The 25569-nt window shown below is 38.5% G+C and overlaps 2 protein-coding genes across 18 annotated transcripts in view; both read right to left on the bottom strand.

The window, feature by feature from the left end:
- The window catches only part of bbx (BBX high mobility group box domain containing), a 34503-nt gene extending 23615 nt beyond the window's left edge, over positions 1-10888 (bottom strand). For 2 of the 8 annotated variants that reach the window (XM_023962434.2, XM_023962437.2), the window contains exons 1-2: positions 8659-8796; positions 7358-7434 (exon numbers count right to left, since the gene is read on the bottom strand). The gene's annotated coding sequence lies outside the window, so the exon portion shown is untranslated. Of the gene's footprint in view, positions 1-7357; positions 7435-7559; positions 8321-8658; positions 8798-10757 lie in introns of those variants that run through there. The other 6 variants (XM_078931214.1, XM_023962435.2, XM_078931217.1 and 3 more) reach the window with 6 other exon arrangements.
- A 2065-nt stretch (positions 10889-12953) lies between these two features.
- LOC101168565 (disks large homolog 2) overlaps positions 12954-25569 on the bottom strand; it is a 53137-nt gene continuing 40521 nt past the window's right edge. For 4 of the 10 annotated variants that reach the window (XM_020708842.3, XM_020708846.3, XM_011483536.4 and 1 more), the window contains 8 exons: positions 25232-25328; positions 21092-21142; positions 20613-20714; positions 18973-18996; positions 17346-17518; positions 15642-15751; positions 15228-15319; positions 12954-13879 (listed from right to left, as the gene is read on the bottom strand). In XM_020708842.3, the coding sequence (XP_020564501.1) occupies positions 13773-13879; positions 15228-15319; positions 15642-15751; positions 17346-17518; positions 18973-18996; positions 20613-20714; positions 21092-21142; positions 25232-25328 (756 nt within the window). In that variant the 3' untranslated portion in view covers positions 12954-13772. Of the gene's footprint in view, positions 13880-15227; positions 15320-15641; positions 15752-17345; positions 17519-18972; positions 18997-20612; positions 20715-21091; positions 21143-24802; positions 24849-25231; positions 25329-25569 lie in introns of all 10 variants that reach the window. The other 6 variants (XM_020708843.3, XM_078931316.1, XM_078931318.1 and 3 more) reach the window with 3 other exon arrangements.

Here is a 25569-nt window from a genome sequence, read left to right as displayed (position 1 = left end):
AAAGATAACGTGAAACAACAAACACTCACTCATAGATCTCTGGCTCAGAAACTTCATCAAACTGTCTGTCTAGGCTAAAAATATGACTGAGCATTACTGTCAAATTACTAAATCAACAAACGTTTGATTTACTTGTTTACAATCCAGTTTGCTTCCCTATTGGACACATTTTTACTAAATATTGTCTCATTTGTCCAATTTTCTTTCTAAAACTATTTTTGTTAGTTTATTAAAAACTGTATTCATTTAACAAATGACCTTAACTTAACATCTTGTCTTAGCAAAATTGAGAATTCTAACAGTAAAAACAAAATGAAAAAGTTGTTATTTTTCCTCTGAGAAAATACAACGGCTTCAAAATAAATTCCAATCATAGATTAGACTTTACATTATTAAGTTAGACTTGTTTTATATCATTTCATTGCTTTTTTATTTAACCCAGCTGCAGTTACAGGGGTAATGTACAAGCAGCTGCATGTCATGAACAAAAGACGACCGAGTAGAAAATTCCTACTACAGCTGAATGTGGCCGGTGTGTCGTTCCTGCTGTATTTGAAAGAGCGGCCATATTTGACCGTAAACCCCTTTACCTGAGAACATGAGGTTCTTACATCACAGGGGATCCATTTGGGAAGAACAGTGGATAAAATTCAAGGCTACAGTCAGCAACAACACACACACACACACAAAACTGGTTCCACAAACTAAACCGTCAATTATCTAGTGTGACACCCCCCCCCCACAAACACTCACATTTACACACACATCACCCCCGGGTTCCTTTACTTGACAGGTCAAACAAGTCATGTGAAGGATGTTGTGAGTTTTAAGATGAAGATAGAGTTTTTAACGCAAATGTAAGAAGAGGGGCGAACTGTGATTTACTTTTTGTTGGCTTTTACTAGTATTTGTGTGTTTTTGGTCTGCAGTGGGGAACCCTACATACCACACTATGATACAGTATTTCAGACTCTTTGTGGAAAGCTGGTAAAAGGCCACTGTGAACTTTTTTGTTTTTGTTTACAATCAAACAATGATGTACATTGGATTGCTTGTGACAAAAAAGTGCATGAAAAAGATTGCTGCACTTTTTGCTCCAGGAACTTGCTTTCTACTGCTTTTTGTTCACAGCTCTATTTGTTTTTTTTTTACACATTCATTCAGCTCCATGCATCTCAGGCTTTCTAAACACGTACCAAAAGTCAATGACAAGCTAATCAGTATTTGAAAAATGACTCATGCAATGCTTCTTTGCAGCTGCGAGTAAATAAGTAGTGCGTTTGCTGATTTCCAGAGAAAATCTTGCTGCCTTACGAATGTTTTATTTGTGAAAGGATTAGCCTCATGTGTGGCTGTTTTTTCTTACTCATGTTGTGGAGCTGCTTGCTGGCTGGATGAGGCCTTTAGTGACAGCGTGGGGCTTTTCAGATTGAGCTGCCAGATATCTTCTTTCATATGAGGCCGTCAGGGCCTTGGCAAGGACTGTAGCATCATCACTCAGCAGGGATGAAGGGACTCCTGCATGCACACTCTCACTAACACCCACTAGAATCAATTGAAAAAAATTCGAATGCCCATTTGGTAAACATAAACCATTTTAGCAAAGGTTAAAAAGAACCCAATGATGAGCAAATGTGATATAATCTGTAATAATAATCAGACAAAGCTGATTATTGGTAGAGTGGTCGTCTGTTAGTCTGTGAGTCTTAGGGTGTATTCAGACTGGATACATTTGGTCCGGTTTAAGTGAACCAGAGTTTGTTTCCTCTGATACTCAGGAACAAATTTTTTTGTCTGAATAAACCCAAGCGGACCCTGGTCCGGGATCAGGAACTGCTCTTTCAAGGTGGTATTGGTTCGTTTCCAATCGGACTGAGCTTCGATTCGCTCTGAGATTCCTCAGTCTGAATACAATCCGTCCTCGGAACAACTGGACCAAAACGGCCAACATAGAAGGCATAAACAGAGTAGGTAATGTAGCAACAGATGAGCTGTGCGGACAAATGTAAAACGACGATTGTCGTGTTATCAAAGAGGAAAAAAATAGTCCAACTGTTTACTTGTTTCAACATTCATTGTAAAACCATTGAAAACGCTTCTTACATGCTTTTCTGTGTCTCGTTACGCGGCATGCGCTGCTGTAACGTCATCATAAAAGCTACCTTACAGTTCCTTAACAGAATTCTCTTAAAATAAGGCCGCAACACCACAACAATGAGACACAGAGACTCATTGAAATGTGTTCAAATGAATTCAGACTCATCAAAATAATTTTTACTGTGATACACATTGATCCTCACTGTTTTCCCAACAATCTAAATATCATAAACACTTATCAGCATACCTCCTTAGACGTCTTCTTACCACTAACCGCCCTGCAGCCTGTCTCCACCGGACCAGGAAAGTGAGTAAAAATTGCCAAGTTTGTTGTTGATACAGGCATTTAAAATTGGTCAGCAAAATCTAAGGTTTAAATGAACTAAAAGCACAGGACTTCCATAATTTCTGCCTCTTGTTGCTTTGCCCCGCCCTTGTAATTCCTGACCAATGAGCAAAGAGATTTTTATTCAAGTGGTTTTGTTTACTAGCTTTGTAATCAGTAAAGGCCGCTTGACGGTAGTCTGAATACAGACCAAAATGCAAGGTTCAGAGCTCAAACCGGACCACATTACCGGTAAGCGGACTGGGTCCCGAAAAGATGGTTTTCCCAGTTTGAATTCACCCTAAGTGTCTTGGGGAAACACCGATCCCCAAACTGCCACTGATGTCTCCACTGGAGAGAGACTCCATAAATGAAGCCCTCCATAAAGAATGCATTTAAAATTTTTAAAAGATCGGCATTAGTATTGTAAGTAAGCATGAAAGACAAAAAAGGACACAATCTAAAAATTTTAAAGAGTAACTATAAATATAAATTAATCAACTTTAAGCCATTTCTTTTACTTTATTTTTTTTTAGCATATTTATACATTTTCGCCTTTTGTGTTGCTGTATTTGCCAGTTCTTTGCTGTCTATTTTCTAAACCTGCTTGGAGCCTACCCATTGTTGGGGAGAAGGCTGGGTACACCCTGGAGGGGTCGCCAGGGCGTCACAAGGTCACACAACAACACACACTCACATTCACACAATTTATTGCCTTCAATTAACCTATGAAGCCTGTTTTTGGGAGGAAGTTGGAGTGCTGGAGAAAACCCACGCGTGCATGAGAACACGCGAACTCCACACAGAAGGATCCCAGCCAGGAATTGAATCTTGTCACTGTGTGGCTAGAGTGCTAATCACTACGCAAAAATGCACCACTTTTTTAAAAACATTTTAGTAACTAATGTTTCTATTTATCAGTTTTCTTACATCCTTATTCCAAATGTGGATTTAGTGGGTGAAGCCATGGCACTCCAACCTTTACACGTGTAAAATACAAATGCAAACATTCTTAAAACCTAGAATTCTGTTCCTGAATTTGAAGCCAAGTGTTGCAGTTCCCCAACTGGCCACTAGAGACTGGTTTCAGTAGGAGTCATTTTCCCATTGACTCCCATGTTAGAAAGTCCAACCCTAAACTAAAAAGGGAACTTTTGTGCAGACTAATTTCAAAGACCTTTATTCTCAGTTTGTCACTTAAAACCTTTGAAGTTCCACTTTGATCACCTTCTGATTTATTTTAAAAGCTTTTAATTAAGATTATGCTGTTTTTAACCAAAATCAAAAAAACTGTTGTTTTTCTAGAACGTAGTTTCTGCATACCGGCAGTAGTTCAACAGAATTTCAACTTTTCCCATCATCCATTTGTTGACATACTTTCCAAATAGCTTAAAGCCCCTCACACCCCTAACCTATAATCACCAGTGTAACAAAAATGGTGAGCAATATTGGAGCTGTTCAGCCGTACAGTTATGAGTCAGATACCAGCTCAGATGAGGAAAACAAAGACGTACATGGATCTATTTGTCTGATGTATCAGAATGGAGCAGAGCAGGGAACGTCTGCTCCTCATTCACAATGATTTTAATTAAGAAATACCCATAAATTTTAAGATTTACTTTCTTTATATTTGTCCTCCATCATAAGAACAATTCCACAAGAACGTTGGTAAAAACACCAAAAACACAATTTTTAAACTTTTTTCTCTAACACCAGAGCTTTAGCTCCAGTTTAGCCTTTATTCAAACTACTGTAACTCTTCAAATGTTTACAAAATTAATGCAATTGCCACAAATCCTGAAGCGGCGAAAAGTAACTTTTCACTGATAGTAACTTTTCACTGATGTGCAACATTTCATGTAGTTACGGGAAGAAAAGAAGCTCGGCACGAAGCTGCTTTCCTCCGCTTTAGAATCGGATAGATTTATAGAAATAACGTTAACAACTGAAGAGTGTTGTATTTCATGCTGCCGGCGACATCTCTGGTAATAAAGGGTCAAATTGGCTTGTAACAACAGATCAGCTGCTTTGATTTTCTTAAACTAGTCCACTATTAGGGGTGTCCCTTTTCGATTGGGAGTTGTGGGCGTAACAAAACTCAAACTTAGCTTGGTGATGTGAAATTGTGTCCTTTTCAGAAGGTTGCTAAATTATCCAAGCACATCACAGTCAATACGACCCCCCCCCCCCCCCACCCCACACACACACACACACACTTTGTCTAATTTCTGCTGTTTGGAATCCTGTGAGTTATGTTTGGGGTTGTTGCTTCAGAACACATATGTCTATGGCCAAAACCCGCTCCTGCAGCTGTACTCCCAGTAGAAGACATTTGAGTGTGCTGATGTGATCAAATACCCTGCTTTATTTCTCTTGCACACGCCCACTACACATTAACTGCTGATATTACATTTTAGATTGACCTAAAATGTCTATCAAAGTTCTACTTATTTTGGAACTTCAGCTCTAAATGTTCTGAGTGTTTGGTTCTTTTCTGAGCGCTGTAAATACACCACACAGCACTGTGCTGGAGGTGTGTGAAGTCTTTAGACTTGTGATACTTTTAAAACGCTGCAAGTCAGGCAGACAAAACCCATACATGTCTGCATAATGAAGACCAGAAAGTGGCAATAATGTCCAGTCTGGAGCTCACAACGAAAACCTAGAACTAAAGATCTGGAAGCAAAAAAAAGGGGAGCAAAATTGATCTACTGTAGAGCCAAAATGATATAAATGATGTTCCTATGCATCCATGTTTTAGCTAACTAAATTGTAAAGAAGTGTTTCCTTAAGATTCTCTGTGAATTCCAGTAAATCCTTCAATCAACACTGCCATGTAAATAATTCATTATATTCTGCCTTTAAATGTCAATCTAAAGCTGCATCTGCTTTAAATATATATATTAAAAAAGAAATTGACTCTATCAGAGTGATTTGAGTGACTGCTCCATCCAGGACCCCACTAAAAAAAAAAAACGGAAGTAGGCACCACACACCAAAAACAAGAAAGAAATGACAATATTAGAAAAATTACATTTAAAAGGTGACAATTCACTTTAAAATATAGATTATGTCAAATAATACAAACACTTTTTGTGCATTTTTGACCAAAAATATGCAAATTAATCCATTACAGATGTGGAAAGGGCATCTTATCAACAGTTAACTAAATGGTAGTTTTACATGAGAGTCCATCTGAGATATTGAGATCAAACTCTTGCAGTTTTATCTAAAGACGTCAAATGTCATTTGAAAAGTCTAAATAGCAGAGCAGTATAAGTAGCACTTGATGGGAACTGAGCATGCTTATGGTAAAAAGAAGGAAAATAAAACATCTAGGAGTCTTTTTGTGCTACTCCTATATCATCATCTATTTATCTATTTGCAAGAACATTTATGTTTGCTTAATAAACCATTTCTTCATTTTTCAACTGAAATAACTACATGTTGATTAAAGACCCAGAGAGTAACTTTTTAAGACGTTTTCATACATTTTTGGAGTCTGATAACAGGTTCAAGTGTAAAACTATTTTTTTTATTTGAAGTTAAAAACTCATTCCGATAAATCCTGTTTTTGGTGTTTTAAACATGTTTTTGGCATTTTTCTGATAATGGACGTATAAATCAAGAAAAAAAAGAATAAAAATGCTTTTCTAAGTATTTCTTTATTTTGAACTGATGTGAATCAGTACCAGAGGAAAAAAAATGCTGTTTGAAAAAGAGCTTATGTGTGACAGAAAAGTGGGCAACAAGCTCCCTGCTCTGCTCCATTCTGATGCATCCACTTGCAGACAAGTAGATCAACTTTGTTTTCCTCGTCCGAGCTGGCATCTGGCTCACAACTCTACATCTGGATAGCTCCAATATTGCTGGCCTTTTTCGTTACACCGGTAATGTTAGGTTGGGGGTATGAGGGGCTGTAAGCTAGCAGGAAAGCACGTAGTCCAGGCATGTATGTTCAACCATTCAACCGAATTGTGGAGAAAGGGAATCGCTGCATCCCTACTGCTTACCATTATGTTTACATTTAAAGCATCAAACACGTGTTGTACTTAATTTAGGAAGAATGTGATATTTATTTTTTATTACATGACACTAGGCTTAGTAGAAGCCAACTGAAAGGTTTCGTCATTGTTCCTTGCTAATTAGGAAATGAAATAAATAAATAAATAAAGCTTTCTAATATATTTTTTGTCTCTCATTGTTCTTTTGTAATACAGTGATCATATTTTGAGACAAATCAAAGCTGTGACTTAAAAATGGAGGTTTGAACCGAATCTTGGTGAAAGTGGATCCCTAAGCATAAACAGAGAGCTCTCAGCAATAGGAAGGGGAGGAGGGGGGGCCTGCTCTGTGCCAACGGACACGCCCACAATTCCATGTTGAATTTCTAATCAACTACTGTCTCTCTGCAAAAACTGTGATTGAAAAAGCGACATTTAAAAAAAATCTTCACTAAAAACGGCATAATCATAATTTAAAAAAAAAAACCACGGCTTTGAAAATAGCTGAAAAGATGAATGGGTCTTTAAACACAAGTTTATTTTTTTAATGTTTTATTTAACTTTTAAATAAAGTTTTAACATGTCAGGTGTAGTATCATTATAAAATTAACTTAATTTTCGAAAGACTTGTTATTAAAATGTGTGACAAGTTCAAAAAACAAGAAAAATAATAATTCAAACAGAAATATGATTTTAAATAATAAAAAGTATTTATAGTCAATGTATTGTGTCTTTTCCCTTTAAATTACGATGGTTTATGTGTGTTTGAATGCACACTCAGTTATGACAACTCCTTCTGCATCACTACTGAGAGCGTGTTTGCACTTTGAGGCACAAATGGGCTTCATGAATTAATGAATGATGCAATGGCTGTTTTGCATAGGTAAGTGTGTGTGTCTGTGTTTATGGGGGGAAAAAACGGAATACTTACACGAGAAAAACTATGGAAATGCTGTATGAATGATGGGGATGAATCTGCCACAGCCTCTGTCATACAATGATGATGACCTACAAAATAAAAGACAGCTCCCTCAGTCATCTGCTACGGACCTGGGCTGGGCTGCAGGTGAGATGCGCGCGCGCGCGCGCGGGCCACTTTGAACAGGTCATGCGCTTCGGACCTGATCACTCACCGTGCAGCCGATCCGCCCTTGTGGGCAGCAGCACAACATGTAGGCCGAAACCCAGCGACACATCTACCACTGACCGGTCCCCATCAGACAGACGAAGCTGCGGGGGCTATTTCGCTGCGCAGACGTATATTTGTGCGTTCAGGTGAAACTGCTGACGCCGGATCGGTTTGTTTGCCTTGAGGGGAAGTCTTGTCCGGTTGTGCCGAGCATCGCACGCGCAATAACGGTGAAAAAAACAAACAAACCCAAAAAGTGCTACCAATTAAAAATCTATTCTCCCACATACTGCGCTCCAACCTTTATGCATATTTTTTTTAAACTCATAGCAAAATGTCGATCCGAGCTCTGACGAGACAAGCCGAATGAGAGTCCATCTTGCTTCGGTTTGGAGGAGAAAACCCAAAGTACAGTAGTGGAGGGGGGATTTCGCTGCTGTCAAACTCCCCGGTGACGTCCGCCTCTCTGCGAGCCCCGCGAAAACGGTTAAAAAGTGGTTAATTAAAGTGGCTCTCTTCGATGCAGCCGTGTGCATCCGTGGAGGAGGTTTCGCCGGGCAGCAGCTCCATTTCCTCGCACTGTTACCAGGAATAAAGTGGCTAGTTAGCTTGCTAGCTCTGCCTCCCGCTAGCTGGACGTGTCGCGGCTCGCGCAGGCGATCCTCTCCCCGACAGCGTCCGCTGGCTGACCGGTGGTGGAAAAAAGTCCCCGACTCCACCGTCACCCCCAAACCCCGTGCTCGACTACAGCAAGCAACCGTGGGCTCGCGTGGGGGGCTGTGTGATGCGGGTAGGAAGGGAGGAGGAAGGGGGAGGAGGAGGGGGAGTCCTACCACCTCAGTAAGAAGAAGAAGCTCCGACATTTATTTCACACGACAGTTGGAGGATTGAGGAGGACATGGAGGCTGAAACAGTCGACAACGAATGCTCAAATGGCGACGGTAAACAAAAACAAACCGAGACGAGGGAGCCAACGGGCGGACATCATGTCCAAAGCTGCAATAATAACACATTTTTTCAGTGGCTGAGAGGCTGACATAAAAGGCACGAGCGCGTTTGCACATTTAAGCAATAAACGCACAACTTGTCTGTGACGAACTCACCTGCAGGATTCGTAAAAACCAGGGGGGCCCTCTCATCATTGGTGGCGTTTTTAACTTAAAAACACATGATAACAGTTCAGCACTTGCTGTACTCGGAACAGCTGTGTCAAGTAGAACACCACCGCGAGCAGGAAGTTGGAGCAGCGCAATCAAAATAAGTTGGAGATTTTTTCTCCCGACATGCTTTGTGCACAAGTAAAGAGTAACATTTAAAAACTCGTTTTCAGACAATTTTGAAGAGTTTATTACACCCCTATAACAAAATTGTGTGTGTGTATGTATGTATGTATGTATGTATGTATGTATGTATGTATGTATGTATGTATGTATGTATGTATGTATGTATGTATGTATGTATGTATGTATGTATGTATGTATGTATGTATATAAATATTTTTTTTTATTCCGAGACTATTTAGTTTTCAGAATCACCTTGAAACCTTCTGCGAGAAAGTCATGGTTAATCTGACAAATAGTTTTCTCAGCACCCTTAACATAAATTATAGTATTTATGCGAACCTCAAGTATCCTTATACTAAAAGTGATGCAATACACTTCTAGTTACTTTTCTACTTTCTATGGTGTTTTTAACATGTTCTTGGGAAATTTTCTTCTAACGGAAAAAATTCAAGCTGCTTTTCTGAATTTTTGATTTCAAATGGTTGAGAAACAGGTACAGACGAAAAACTGCCATCTGTAAAACACTCTAGGTGGTCAGTGTTCTACAACCGGGGCTCAATCCCAATGCATCCACTTGTAGACAACTAGATCCATGTACGTCTTCGTCTTCCTCGTCTGAACTCCCATTTGGCTCTAAGCCGTACAGCTGGATAGCTTTGATATTGGTTGCAAGTTTTTTTTTGCACCACTAATGTTAGGTTGGGGTTGTGACAGGCTGTAAGCTAGCGGGAGAGCAAAGGAGTGATGGGAAATGAAGGCAGGCTTACTCCAGCTGACAGCTCAGGTAGATTTCTGATGAACTCCTGCTGCTCTCCAGAAACTATGTCCTAGAAAACAACACTGTTTTTTTCTTTAAAAAAATATTTTGGCTAAAAACGGAATCATCGTAATTAAATGATTTTAAAATAAATCAAAACATGATTTGAATGTGACTTAAACATGTTCGAATTTAGTCTTAAGAAGTATTCAGCTAGTAGGCTATACTTCCTACACTACGCGTACATGGTCTATTTTTTATTTGCTATAGTTATTGTCCAGTATACAGTACTCAATAAAATACATTTAAAAAATGTATTTTTTCCCCAGGGGAGTAGTGATTGTTTACAGCAAATTACCGGGCTTAGTTCAAAACTTTTTCTTGTTGTTATTTATCTGGGTTTTTTTTATTCCTAAATGTTTGTTTTATTTGTTATTGTTATATTCATTTGTCCACGTCCTCTGCTTATCTTAGAACAAAATTCTCTGTATGAAATGCAGCCGAGCGAAAAAACAATTTTAAAAACGGTTTCAATCCGCCTAAGCATAAAAAAACGAGGAAAGAATGAAAAATAATGAGTTTTTGCATATGTTACAATACATTGTAAATCGTGCTCTGTGGTGTTTCTGTCAACATTATCCAACACTTCATGATGAAAAAGAATGACATGTCGATCTGGGCATACTTTTATTTTTAAACGTAAAGCGGAAGTCGTCGTAATTTTGTGCAGTTTAATGCTGTCACGGAAACGAAGCTTTCGGAGATGATGAATTTTAATGTCGGCAAAGACGACACATTTAACGACCCCACTCCCCAAAAGTAACACTACCGTGAGTTCGTTTGGTCCGAAAAAACGACGAGTTCAGTCACACAATGTAACAGAAATGACTTTCATTTTACCCCGATGTGGGGGGGAAAAAATCCCATCGGCTCTGAGCAGGCTTTCAAACGCCGCATCACCGAGACTTTACATCAACTTCCAGCCTGTTTCACCGAACCTGCACAAAACTTAACTAACAGTAAACTGTCGCTATAATCCGATGAGATGATTGTTAGACACCTTTTGTCGGGCTAATTTACACTTCCTGGGTGCTTAACGTGTACGTTTTCTACAAACGTGACCGAAAATATGGCTGAGATGTATGCCAGCAGTAGTACGTACCTGTCCGTGAACGCAGCAAACGGGAAGACTATTGTTTAAATCATCAATCTTGGGATATTGTCAACAGTTTTGCAGCACAGTAACAGTGATAAAAACCCATCCCTACCATACAATGCTGCCTGTGAGTGGACTCTCCGTTTGATGGACAGTTCAAATTCACCAACGAGAAGCCTCGTTAGATTGCTAGGTGAGGGTCGGAAGTCAATGCAGTTTGCAAACTTTCGAACACAAATGTGTTTAGTCTACATAACGCTTCAGAAAAATGGCATGCTGGGACGGTGTACTTACGGACACCAGAAATGGACATGCTTATGACATATGAATAAAACTAGTTATCGTTATCATCAGTTGAATTAGACTTTTACATTCTGTTCTGCCCCTGTCTCACCTTAAGTTTGAAAGTTATGGAAAAAAAACGAAAAATGCAGTACACAACACATTTTTTGTTTTTTTCTGTCACTATTTTAGTTGTCCAGTACGGCGCCTTGCTTGGTCTTTACACAAATAATAATAAGTTGTTGGTTCTAATTAACCATTTGTGGCCAAGAATAAGTATTTTGTGCACTAATTTGTGTGCACAAAATGCTAATGTGTGCCCCCCCACACAAAAAAGCAAAATTGTGCCAACAAAATGCCAATAAAAAACATCATTTTCAGCCACAAAATACCCATGGCCAAAAAATGCTAATTTGTGTGTGCAAATTACAAGCTTGTGCCCACAAAATGTTCATTTGTAGTCCCAATATACTAATTGCTAAACAGAATTCACTTATTCCTGGCCACAAAATTATTAATTTGACAAAACTGTTTTTTAATGTTATGCCCAGGGCTCCATAACCCAGATAGGTACAGTTATCGTTGAAATGATTTTTGAAAATAGCTAAACCTAATGTTTATATTGGTGCTTAAGTATTTATTTACCAAATTTCCAACCAGATCAATCACATTTTTAAAAGTTGGACCAAACTTACTACTCAAGTTTTACGAACATACAAATTATGTGTGTCTTGATTTTGTATAAATAACTGATTGACTTGTATCTTTTTATAATTTCCCAGCTTTAACATTCCAACTTTTATAAATGGTTGGAAATTTTTCTTGGTATTTAAAAAAATAATGGATTTAAACAAAAATCAGTGAAGCACTTTTTGGTTTGTTCGGTGATTTGCATTATGTCAAAATTAAGTTGCATTAACTGGTGTGGTAATGTCAAGAGGGTGGAGCATCCTTGCCACATGGAAGGCTTGGCTTTGAGTCATGAACTCTTCGACTGAAAGAGTCTGCAGAACGGGATTTTAAAACTGCAAGGGTTGGATCTCTCCTTAGTACTCTTCATGTCAAGACCAAAGAAGGGACAAATGTTGGTTTGTTGGTTGGTAACAGTCAGAACCAGTGGATCCAAAAAGTGAAGGTCCTGACAGATCTGGGTTGATATAAAGCTCCTATAGATGAATGTGAAAAGAATCATGTTGAACTAGTTTTCCAGCAGGATCCACTACACTAAACACCCAAAAATAAAGTAGCTTTACCAAGCGGTTTCTTCCACTATACATACCAGGGAGAACAAATACTGAACATCCTACAGTTATAAACTTGAACAGCTATCTCCTTCAATGACCACCCATTTTATTATATTTTTATAAATATATTTTTTGTGTTTTTTTCTTCTTGTTTTTTGCAGAAATACATTATTCTGAGTAATAAAAAAAAGTTGAAGCAAATTTAACTAAATGCAAACACTTAAGTAATTCTCAAATTTAAGAAAAATCCTTAAAGCTCCATCAATTATTTATTTTTAATATTTTGTTCCAAGTTATTGTTGAACACAGCAGAAATAACGAGCATCCTTTTTTTCATAATGTAGTCTTCTCTTAACTCCCTTTTCTTTTATTATTGTGAAAAAATGGTAAATGGCGCTTTTCTACCTTCCTTGAAGGCCTTGAGCGCTTTACAGTCACATTTACCTATTCACACACACATTCACACACTGATGGAGGCTCTGCTGCCGAACATTGGCGTCAACTTTCCACCAGAGGCAAGGTGGGGTTCAGTGCCTTGCCCAAGGACACTTCGACATATAGGTGGTAATCAAACCTGCAGTTTTCCGATCAGAGGTTGACTGCCTCAACGCTGCAACACAGCCGCCCCACAAAAAATACAATCAACTTCAAGTTAAATAAAAATACAATGAATCACTTTATAGTCATTTTTATGGTTTTATTATGCTCACAAACATGATATTTTGTCTGGAAAAAAATACGAGACATTGTATAGATTTTGATGTATGAGTAGCAGGTATAAACCCATGAAGCTTTCCTCCTGCATTCTGCAAATATGAAGCATGCAATAAGACACTAGCTTCAGAAGTGGAGGACAGATGCTAGAACACCTTAGTGGCTCCGCTTCGGCGTCGTAGGATTTGTGACTTGAGATACGGTGCGGTTCCTGTCCGGATCAGTGATGTCTTCTCGCCAAAATCCTCCAGCACAGTGCAGTGATGCTCAAACTTCCGCCCTCTTCACAGATACATTTCCCCAAAGCTTCAAATTTGAAATGATCTTGCTTGCAGTTAATCTGCTTTTATGAGTGTGCAAAAGTCTGATAACAAAATTACATGTAAACATTTTTACTCAGGGTTTAAAACAGGAGCTATTCTTCCCCTGTGAGGACACATTTTCCTTTTCCATTTCAAGATTATGATTGAAAAAAGGTTTCTGAGACAAAACCAAAAGGCATATTGGAATCGGTGTGTTTTATTTGCTTGTTGCAGTGTGACGGGAGAAAAAAAGGTGCTACAGCTGTATGTACTTCTGTATGTAAACCCCACCCATCTGCAACTTTATCTTTAAACATCCACATCTAGTGAAAAACAAAACAACAGCATAAAAAGAAATAAAAAATAACTTATTCTTAGCAAGTATAAATGGAAGACATCCATTCTTTCTCAGTTCTTATTTTTTATTTACAGCTTATTACTAATTCCAAGCAGTCTTGGTTTCTTTCAAGGAGGGTGAGTCATAGTTTTTCCTTTGCAGGGATCCAAATATAGGGCCCTGAATTTTCTTCTATGACCTGTTTGCATTGGTTATACATGTCCTCTAAGGAGTCTCCTTGAACCATTGCTGGAAAGCAAAAAGGAAGATGCACTTAAAATGAAACCAGGACTCAAAAAGAATTTTCCACCCTGTTGCATTTAGAAGCCAAACAATTCTAGTCTGTCAGAATGCCGTGATATTTTACACCAATTTAGCCAAGAAAACCAAGAGGTTTAACTACTTTTACAGTGCAAACATGCTGAATGACATCTATGACAGTACAAACACATCCCTGCAGTGGCTTTAGTCTTAAAAATATAAAAAGATGAATAAATAAATAGAGCATCTCCACTTCAATAAACAAGCATATGCTTAGGCATGTTTTTACAAACTGAACAGGATCATGGCCACTAGGAGCACAAGCTCACATAAAGAGTAACAAAGAGGCACAGGTCAGTTGATGAGATGCAAGAGACGATATTTACACCCAGAAGTCGCTGACTAAAGTGACAGCAAATTTTCTGTGTCCTATGCTAACGGGACAAAGCCAGCTCCCATTTCTAATCTTCCTCAGGTTTGCTCCTCAAGAGTCATGCAGTGACTGACCCCTGCAAAGAGTTTGAGGCATTGGAACAGGAACTTCTGGATCTCTTCAACAAAGACAAAAATAAACTGCGTCTGAACCAAATGCAGGAAATAAGTCGTGCCGTTACACAGTGGCTGTTACACACATGTAACAACTTAGTCACATGCACCCGTATGGGGGGTTGATCCGTAAGGGTGATGCAGGTTTTTGTGTTGTCCAGGCCTGTAGAAAGTAGTATAGAGTAGCAGTTTTACATCTCAAAGGGAGGACTGGTGCGTCTTGGAGTTCCTTTGAGGCTTGCGTGGCTACCTTAAGTGACATCATTAAATGGAAGGTACCACTGCCGTGCGTGGGGTAAGTCTATTGTGAAGTACTTGTAAGGATAATGTTAATTACATGCACTTATGACATATGGATGATGCTGTCGTACAGTGCCATTACGCCACACTAACCGTTAAAAAAGGTGCAAGTACTGGTACCATTCTGCACACTCAGGGTGTTCACATGTTGCGCAAATGCTAATAGGACGCCTGTAGAATGTCAACAAAGTACCTTGGATTATCTAATTCTCTAACCCTGTTAGAAATTCTACACTCCATTTCATTGGTCTGTGGGAGGGAGCTAGAGCGTCCCAAGAGAATCCATGCATGGACGAGGAGAACATGCAAACTCTAAGCAGAAAGGTTCCAGTTGGGATTTGAACCAGGCGGGAGGGCTAACCACTACACCACTGTAGTGGTGTACTTACCGGAAAATATTTTTTGCTTTAAGAGTTGGTTGAAGAGACAACATCTGAGGCACGGACTCCACAAACATTTTGATGCATTCAAGCTCCAATTAGTGTCTCACCTGTGAAGAACTCGCCAAACTCCTGCTCCAGCTTCATTGCTCTGTCAAACATCTTCCTTGCTTGTTCCTCAGAAAGTCTTTTATTCATGTCTCTGCAAGCACAGCAGAGACAGACAAAACTTTAAAGATTTCCTTTTCCTTGAGAATAAGCAGAATCATCCCAACATAAAAATGCATCAGAACAAAGGGAAGTGTAAACTGTTATAAAACTGTATGTGACTTCAGTGGATGTGTCAGATGAAACAACAAGATCGTAATGTGTTTAAGCTATGTTTGGACATTCTGGAGGTATCAATCAGAGGTTAACTGGATGAAATACATGTGGAATTTACAGATGAGATAAAAAAATATTATTGAAAGGAACAAATGGTATGCCATTGAAAGTCAATATAAAAGACCTTGAACAATACTCACAATAAGGATTCAACAGATTTTGGTTTTATGAAGATCGCAATCGGGAAGAGATGTGCTACTTGAAGTCGCTTGATAGCGTTTCCAGAAACATCCAGAATACAGTGTTTACCCTTAAGAAAAGATGCAACAAATCATTTCTACATCATATGGTGACAAGTAGGGCTGCACGATATGAAGAAAACTCGCAATATGCGATATTAGTAATTAATATTGCGATAACGATATAATTTGCGGTATATAAACAATTAGCAAAACAACCCAAAATATTATTCCCATTCCATTACAACAGCTTAAAAATTATACTACAAATGACCCTTGTTGACATAGGAGGCGAACATACAACATAATAGGGCGCCATCCGATTAGTTAACAACGTGAAGGGGTCCATCTGATTGGTCAAATGCAGAAAGGGATTCTTTCAATCCATTAAACACTTCAAGCTGCCATAAGATTGTTTGGCCACATCCAAGGTAATCATTTATTGCAAATTTGCTGTCTTTTGCGATATGCATATTGCACAGCTTGATATTGCGATAACGATAAATTTACGGTATATTGTGCAGGCCTAGTGATGAGTGAACCACCTTTCTGTTCTTCACTGAAGTGTTAAAACTCCTGTACTTTTGCTGAGGTGGCCCAAGTGGAACTAAAGCCTTAGTCACATGTACCCGGGGGTTGACCCATACCAGTTTTTGGGTTGTCTGGGGCCGTGGAGGGTCATCAACATGAGCAACTGCATCATATAGGAAGCGTAGGTGTGTATTTCAGTGCGTCCACCTTAATGGACATCATCAAATGTAACGTACCATTGCAGTGTGGTTAAGTGTATTGTGAATTATTTGTAAGCATAATAAAATGTACACGCACTGATGACATACGAGTGATGCTGTCGTATTGATTCCTTACTGAGCGTGCCCAAATGCTGCATGGATGAGGTGTGCATGTGATACGCCCGTAGGATAGACACACAAAGAGCGGTCTGGTTGTCTAATTTCCATATTTCTAACAGTCAGGCTGCACGCATGGAGTGCCCACTTCAACAGGACTAATGGGTCCCTTGCACAGTGGGCAGGGTTAGGGAAAAATGAAAAATAGGTGTTAAGGTGTCTGTCCCCCCCAGCATGCCAAAAGAAAAATTGTGCATGAACATTTTTGCTCCACAGGCTCACCAAGCAGCCTACGACTTTGAAATTTTGTACATATTTGCCCATTTTTCAACCGCAGACAGCACGTATCCACTAGGGGTGTGTATCGGCAAGAGTTTGGCGATGTGGTAGCTATCCCGATACGCGTCTACAATACGATACATATAGCAATATTGCACTGATTCACTCATTCTTATCTTAGCACAATCTGCGTTTTTATAGGATACTGGCAGCAACATGGCTCAGAGTTTCGGTTCGGTACCCATCCTAAGTAAAACTAAGTAGTGCACGTCTTTTTTGCTGAGAACTTGTGGTTGTTTTGTGCGGTGTAGAGCTGCTCAACGAGGCTCAGTGGGCGGTGCTGCCAACTAGAGGTCGGAGGTTCAAGTGGAAAACAAGAGTCAGACGCTAAAGGACGCCATACATAATTAAATAAACATCGTCCTCAAAGCATTTTAAATCGATATATTGCCGAATCGATTTTTCCCTACACCGCTAGTATCCATACCTAAGAGCAGTTGTGACTAAGGCTTTAAATGTCCCAAAGGAAGATTCTCACCCTCTCAGCCACATATTTCACAGACTGGACACTTGTTCCATATAGATTATCATTGTACTGTCCCGCCTCGATGAACTTGTGCTCTTGGATATCTCTCTCCATTTGCTCCCTGGATGTCACAAAGTGGTAGTCCCGCCCATCGACCTCGCCGTCCCTCCTTTGCCTTGTTGTATCTTTGGGGTGAAGAAAAGCAATATGTCAGAAATGCCTGAACTAAACAATAAAATGGTGGATATAACATTTGTGACACTGTTTAACAGAAGCAAACAGAAAAACGGAAGACCTAAAGTGCTGCAAAAAAGAGGAAAAACTGATTCTATTGAAGAGGATGAAGACTTTATTCTCACCAAAGCACGCTACCAAGTCTGATTAATTAATAATCTGGAGTTTATAATCCTCTGATCCATCAAAAGAAATAGAAAGGCCAGCTACTTATAAGCCAAAAATCCATTATAACTAAAACACATTGATGTGCAACTAGCAAACTGAAGCCAGCTACTCTAAAATGCTAGCAAGTGATTACTGTAAGTAAAAAGCAGCCATTGATTCTTATTATTTAAATTGGCAGGACATGTGTTTGAAAGCTCAATCTGCACAAGTTATCCCAATAAAGAAGACTTATAAAGGGTTTTTTAGGCGGTTATGAAGTAAAAATCTAATGTAATTATGTCTACAATAATCACGGTCAAAAAGCAAAACTCTGCGACTGTTGTGTTTCCAAGAATGACTTTGCAATAGTTTCTTTGCTCCCACTTCTGTGAAATGACCTTGTTCCAAAAAACATTCAGAACCAAAGATGCCAGAAAATCTCCGGCCTTGATGCACCAAGTTGTGAGCAGGAGGCAGGACAGAACTTTGCAGGATTGGATGTCTCAACATTTATGCGGTGAAACTTCTAAGTGTTCCAGTTGTGCTGTTTAGCAGAAGATTCTCCGTGATTAATTGGGTTTTCAAAAGAATGGTTCTGGCTGCAAAGGACAGTTGTTCCATCCGTCCATCTTCCTCTGTTTATCTGGGACCGGGTTGCGGGGGCAGCACTCTAAGCAAAGATGCCCTCTCCCCACCCAATTCCTCCAGCTCCTCTGGGGGGACCCCGAGGCGTTCCCAGGCCAGACAAGAGACATTGTCTCTATAGTATGTCCTGGGTCTTCCCCGGGGCCAGTGGGACCTGGCCGGAACACCTCCCCAGGGAGGCATCCAGGAGGCATCTGGACCAGATGCACGAGCCACCTCAACTGGCTCCATATCGAGGACAGTTTTTTTCTAAAGAAGAATCATGCCAAGCAGCAGTGGAGGGAGTTTATTTTTCTTGAAGGTTTTGTTTGGTCCCACTGCTTCATAAAGAACAGCTTTCTAAACTAAACTCAGTATATGACTCGGTTTGTTTATTCTTAAATAAAGGATTGCTCTAAATGGATTTAAACAAAGATTTGGCTGTAGTCGTATCCAAATCCGACGAATCAAGTTTCCATCGTTGTTCTTCTTTTAATTTTACTTTGAGGACTAAACTGCTACCATGACTCTTTTAATATTACTAGAAATCAAAACTCACCCTGAAGTGACTGTACAACGATGATGTTGCTGCAATTCAAGATAAAATGTCAAATTGGTTTAGCTGCTTACTTACCTTGGTAATCTGAACTGTTAGCAGCTTTCAAAGGTTTAAGAGGTGAAATAAAATAAAAGAGATTGGTAAATGAAAACATGCCCTCAAAAGGTGAATGCAGACAAGTTTACAAAAGAAAAGATTCTTTGATTTTTTACTTTTGTTTTAAACTGTCATAATAAATGGTGTTGTTAAAGCAAATTAATAATTTGAGCTACAAAATTTAAGACCTTTAATAATCAATAAATCACTTTAGAATTGATCATTTTTCCCTATGTGAAGCTACATTTCCTACTTCTAGAACCTTACGGTACGTTTTTTGTTCAAACTTTAGACATAAAATAAGTACATTTCTTTTCTATGTGATCCTGGATGAACAAAAGAAAATTGGTTTGACAAATAACAAGTGAACAAATAAAAAAATATGTTAAATAAACAAAATTATCCAACTTTTTTTTTTTTTACAACAATTTGCCTTTAGGACTTTTCATCAATTGGGGGATAGAGGATCTCCTGTACTGTAAAGACCTGAAAAACAGTATTAAGATAGAAAAAATTCTAACTTTTGTATTTTCTGTACTTTATTTAAATTTACAATCAATTGTAATATTCACAGCTCTTTAGTCGGTGCACCATTAGTGCTAACTAAATAATGGATGAAATTTTTTGACAAGGAGTTTTACCATTTTCAGAAAAAAACCCTACTGTCATTTTCTAAAGATCAGCACTAATTTAAAGTCTTCACAAACTAGCTGTCAGGTCAAAAACTCTACAGTCCTCCCTGTCTTCATTCCAGACCATCTGAAAACACTCGGATAATGCAATCGTCTACACTCACGCTGGCCTCAGCAACACGCATTCAGGTAACCACTGTCAATAAAAGGTCTATGTAAGCGCGTCTATATGTGCATTTCAGGCTTTCAAGTTCACTTGTCGCTACTCGAGTTTTTAACGTCAATTTTTGCGCTATACATACAAAATGTGCTGCTATTGAACATGCGTTCAAAGTTAAACCAGGTCGAACTTTGACCAAAAAGGGACTTGGATTAGCCTCTTCCAACTGTAAGTTCATATGCAGGAGGATAGGGCGGACGGCGCCTTCTGGGTTCTCTCTTATTTAGCTTTTTCATAATCATTTCTCTTTTGTTTGTGATTGTTTTGTTTATTTCATTATGTGGGACTTATTCTATTACTTAATTGCATGAGTGGGAATTGGTGCTTTTGCATGCTTGTTTGCTTTTATGTACAGCACCATGAGCTGTTCTTTTTTCATGAACGGTGCTTTAGAAATAAACGTATTTGAATTTGACGTAGCGACAGTCCAGTGTGAACATCTTATGCTAAAAGCGTGTTCTAGAACTTGGGTTCGGTGTGAATGTAGCATCAGGAAAAACACATTTATTGATCATAATAACTAATTTGTCATTGGAAAAACACAGTTGTACATTTTTAACTTTTTATTAATTTGGTTCGTTTGGCTTAAATTGTTTCATCAGATGATGCTGGAATTAATACGTACTGTGAGTTGAGGCAATGATAAATAAATGTTAACTCTACATGAAATCATGATAAACCTAAGGTACAAGTTAGAATACTTCTAAAACCTTTTTGTTTTGTTTTGAAATCTGCTGAAGTTTGTTCACTTTGACTGTGGTACTTACGTGGAACACAAGAACCGAACTTGTCTGGGAACTCTGATATCAGATCTTCATTGATCCTGTCCTTCATCGGTCCAAGGATTATGACTGGTCTGGCATAATCAACTAGAAACAAAAGAATACCAGGATATCTACTCGATTAGCTACGTTTTTCACCAAAAAAATGGAATCCTTTTTTTTCCCAACAAATGCCTTCAAATGGGTTTTATTCAGCTTAAGTCAAAAGATTTGTTTGGAAACCAAACATCTGAAATGATTTGTTCTGCCAACCAACATTTGAAAATGTCCAATTTAACTATATATTAAAAAATTGGTTGGCTTGTTCAGCTACTTAACACAATCAAACCTGGACTTTTTGCTTCAAAACTCTTTACATGAAAATAAAAATAAAAATTTGGCAAGACAGTTATTTGAACATTTCTTAAGAACAATAAAAAACAAATTAAAGTGAATAATAACAGTAACAGTGTCTGTTTACTTACTTTCTTGTCGCAGCACAGATTCATATGACAGAATCCCCTCATCTTTATTTCCTGGTGATAAACAGATTAATAAACAAAAGGGACTCTGTGTTTAACAATAAAACAATATAAGAAGTAGTTTGTCAGGTTTATCAAAATGGCATGTAAACAGAAGAATTCAGTTTCAGCTTGCAACACTGAGGCAAAGCTGCAACTACATCCAAATGAATGAGACTATTTTAACGTTTTTCATCCTTGTTGAAACTCAGAAAGTGAAAAAATAAAACATATGATATAAAAAAATAATGAAGAACATTAAACACATTTTGAAAAAGTCAGGAAGTTTGGTAAATTTAGTGACATGCCTAATTTAACATAACCAGTTTATTTATAACGGTTGAGTTAGGAATACCTATATGGAAAAAAAACCCTGAAACAATATCTGAACTATGTCTTACTAAAATAACAATGTGATATGCATCCATGTTTGCATCATTATAAAGATTATTTATTTCACTTCACACTGACATGCGAACAGGCAAACATTTCTGGTGGTGATGCATCATGCAAACACTCAATACATCTGATCTAGGTCTGAAGAGGCCATCCAGGAAGGTGCATCCCTGCAGAACACTCAGGTAAAGAATCAGCATGCTCATGCAGGTGTGTGGAGCTCCTGGGTGACATTATGGAGTAGCTAAACTGCTGCCTTAGACTTTGTGACCAACAACGGTGACCAACATCCAGAACATGCAAACAGTGATACCGTCAAGTCTAGAAAACCCTAATGTGAATGAATAAAACTACAGAACACATAAAACATGTTCCAGCAGCAGTTCCACAAGAAGCTGACCAGATGAAATAGTGACAGCTGTAATTATCACTGTTTTTCTTTCATTCTTACCCTATTTTATGTTTTAAATACATTTTAAAACATATCTATATATATTTATATCTATAGATATAGATATATATATATATATATGTTTTGAGTTTTATATATATATATATATATATATATATATATATATATATATATATATATATATATATATATATATATATATATATATATATATATAAATAAATAAATATATATATATATATATATATATATAAGTGCAACACACTTTTTGGGATGTTGCATTTGTTGATCCATTATCAGGTACAGTGCCTTGCAAAAGTATTCACCCCTTGGATGTTTGTCTCTTTTGTTGCTTTCATAAATCACTCATTGTCAATAGAATTTGTTTTTCCTCACACAAAAATTTTCTAGAAAAAAACCTTTAACGTCAATGTGAAAACGGAATTTTACAAAGTAATGTCAATGAAACAAAATTATGAAATGAAATATAATTTTTTTGCCTAATTATTCACCTCCTTTTAAATGTAATGGTCTAATTCAATAGAAGTCTATCCAATTAGTGGCAATAGCCTCACAATCAGTGAAATGAAGATCACCTGAGTAGTGTGGGTGTGTCCCAAGTCACTATGAAGGGTCCAGAGACTGGGGGAGCGGTATTCCTGGCTACTATTTCACCATGGAGACAGAGGAACACTCCAAGCAACTCAGAGAAAGGATTGTTTACAGGTAGAAGTCAGGGGATGGATACAAAAAAAACTCCAAGGCATTGAACATGAAATGGAAGGAATATGGCACATGTGTGAATCTGCCCAGACCATAAACGGAGTAACCGTGCAAGTAGGAGACTACTTTGAGGGAGTTACAAGCTTCAGCTGCTGAGACGGGAGAGACTGTGCATGTAGCAATTGCTGCCCGGGTTTTTCACCGGTCACAGTTTTATGGGAGAGTGGCAATGAGAAAGCCACTGTTGAAGAAAATGCATATTAGATCTGGACTGGAGTTTGCCAAAAGGCATGTGGGAGACTCCATGATCAAGTGGAAGAAGATTCTTTGGTCTGATGAGACCATCAGAAAAGACGATGTGTTTGGCGGAAACCAAACACTGCACATCATCAAAAATACACCTTCCCCACTGTGAAGCATGGTGATGGCAGCATCATGCTGTGGGTAGGATTCTCAGTAGCAGGCCCTGGAAGGCTTGTAAAGGTAGAGGGCAGAATGAATGGTGCAAAATACACTGAAATCTTGGAGGACATCTTTTTCGGTCAGCAAGAAAACTACAGCTTGGGAGGAGATTTATTTTTCAGCAAGACAATGATCCAAAGCATAATGCAAAAGCTACGCAGGAACGGTTTAAAAAGAACCAGGTAAATGTTCTGGGGGGGGGGGGGGGGGGGGGGGGTGTTAAAGCCCAGACCTAAATCCCATGGAGAATTTGTGGCTGGATTTAAAAAGGGCTGTTCATGCCTGATATCCACGCAACCTGAACTTCAGCAATTTAGCAAAAACAAATGGAGCAAAATTCCAGTGTGCAGATGTACAAGACTGACTGAGGCTTATCCACACACACTCAAAGCTGTGATTGCAGCCAAAGGTGCATCTACTAAACACTGACTTGAAGGGGGTGAATAACTATGCAAACAGTTATATTTCATTTCATGTAGAATTCTGTTTTCACATCGACATTGAAGGATTTTTTTCTGATAATTTTTTGTGTGAGGAAAGACAAATTTTAATGACCATAAGTGATTTATCAAAGCAACAAAAGGGACAAACATCCAACTGGATGAATACTTTTGCAAGGCACTGTACATCTGAATTCATGTCTGTATTTTATTAAATCTTTTGTCATATTAAAGACAAACGCGGGCAGCCATGGTGCAGAGGTAGAGCGGTCAACCTCGTATCAGAAAATTGTTGATTTGGTTCCCCTCCTGCCTGCCCATGTGTCAAAGCGTCCATGGGTAGAACACCAAACCCCAAACTGATGCTGGTGGGTATAGGTTGACGCCACTGTAAGGCCTTCAGTGAGTGACTGTGTTTGAAGATAGAAAAGTGCAGTAAAAGTAAACCCGTACATCATTTTAGCAATGGCTGTAAATTATAAATGCACGTCGGCTTGATTCTGCAAGGTTCTTTAAATCTTCTGTGGCCCACTAAAGGAGAAACTTGACTGAACTGAATTTTTTTTTACCATTTTCAATTTATATCAATATTAAATAATTCATTTCTAGCTGAAAAAAGTAGATTAATACCACTATTTTAATCATTAAGATGCATATTGGCTAACACCATAATTCTTTAATTCATTTTACTTTATTAACCTATTTTTAACCAGAATATTTCCATTAAAATTATAAACCTCCTGGCCAAGAGGCAGCCACCACTAAACATAAAGACAGAACATTAGGAGATTAAAACAGCAATAAGTAAAAAAAAAATTGGTTGATTCTATCTATGATATTAGATCTTTTTTATTTGGTTCAAAAATTGCGACTTGCCTGTCTTTGAGATTTTCCTGTTTTTTTCGAGGACTTTTTTGGACAAAAACAACTTCTTATACCAGCAAAAGTCAAAACTTCAGTGATTAAGCAAGAATAAAAACTAAAATTTACCGACATAAACAATTTCGACGACTACCGGTAAGTATTATAGTTTTTAGCAATTAATCGACTCACAACAATCCAAGACCATCAAGCAGATTAAAACATCATGCGCATAAAAACTGAGATTAAGGAGCATAATTTTGTCTTTTAATTTATAAGCAAGAAGCAACATCCAACTACCACAACATGCACTAAGGCAGGCAGCGGAAACAAGTTCAGAAAAAGAGTGTGCCACATTGGCTACAGTGTGCACAAACTTACTGGAAATCTTTGTCCCATACCCATCATCACCTATCCCCAGGATGTCCTATCGGTCCAGCCACATGAGCCGGATGAGACAAGAAAAATAAAAAGGAAGGGAAACAGCCGCAACATAAGCAAAAGACCGAGTCCACAAACACTTTCCTGCAATGTTAGTGAGCCGCCAGCAGGGGGAGCCAAGTACAACCGGACTTACAGATCAAACCTGGAATAAACCTGCTTGTTACTCGACAGGAAAGGAATCATTCAGATGGAGCGGATGAGCTACACTGAGCTTTGATGGTACCCGCCCCCCCAAAACAAAACAAAACAAAACCAAAAAACCTCAGGAAAGGATGATTGCCCATGATGCTTTGCGCGTCAAACGCTGTGGTTTGCTCGCTGGGTCCAAACGAACGCTCAGACGGTTCTGTCTGCGGGCATACTTACGTTGGGAATCACTGCCATCCTGCTCGTCCTCTTTGTTCTTGTAGAATGGGAACTTTCGTGTGAAGGTGAAATTCTTTTTATGCGTGTCAGTGAATGACTGTGAAGGCAGAGAAAGGATGGCGCAAACAGGCACATCTGTCAAGTTCATGCAGCAAAGTATAAACTTGCAAAAAGGGAGACATCAAGAAGTTTTTCAACTTTCTTTTTAAAATTATTTTAGTAGACGACACTGAGAGTCAATGAAACCGATCCAATTTACTTTTAAAATCTTGTTTCCCTCCACACCTCTGATGTTCGTTTATGACAAAAAAAAGACTGAAAATGAAAGATTTTTTTGA

The sequence above is a fragment of the Oryzias latipes genome, chromosome 14 (genome assembly GCF_053564925.1).
Source record: "Oryzias latipes strain Hd-rR chromosome 14, Olatipes_Hd-rR_3.1".
Taxonomy (NCBI): domain Eukaryota; kingdom Metazoa; phylum Chordata; class Actinopteri; order Beloniformes; family Adrianichthyidae; genus Oryzias; species Oryzias latipes.
Note: the sequence above shows the minus strand (reverse complement) of the source record. Positions and strands in the feature narration are given on the sequence as shown.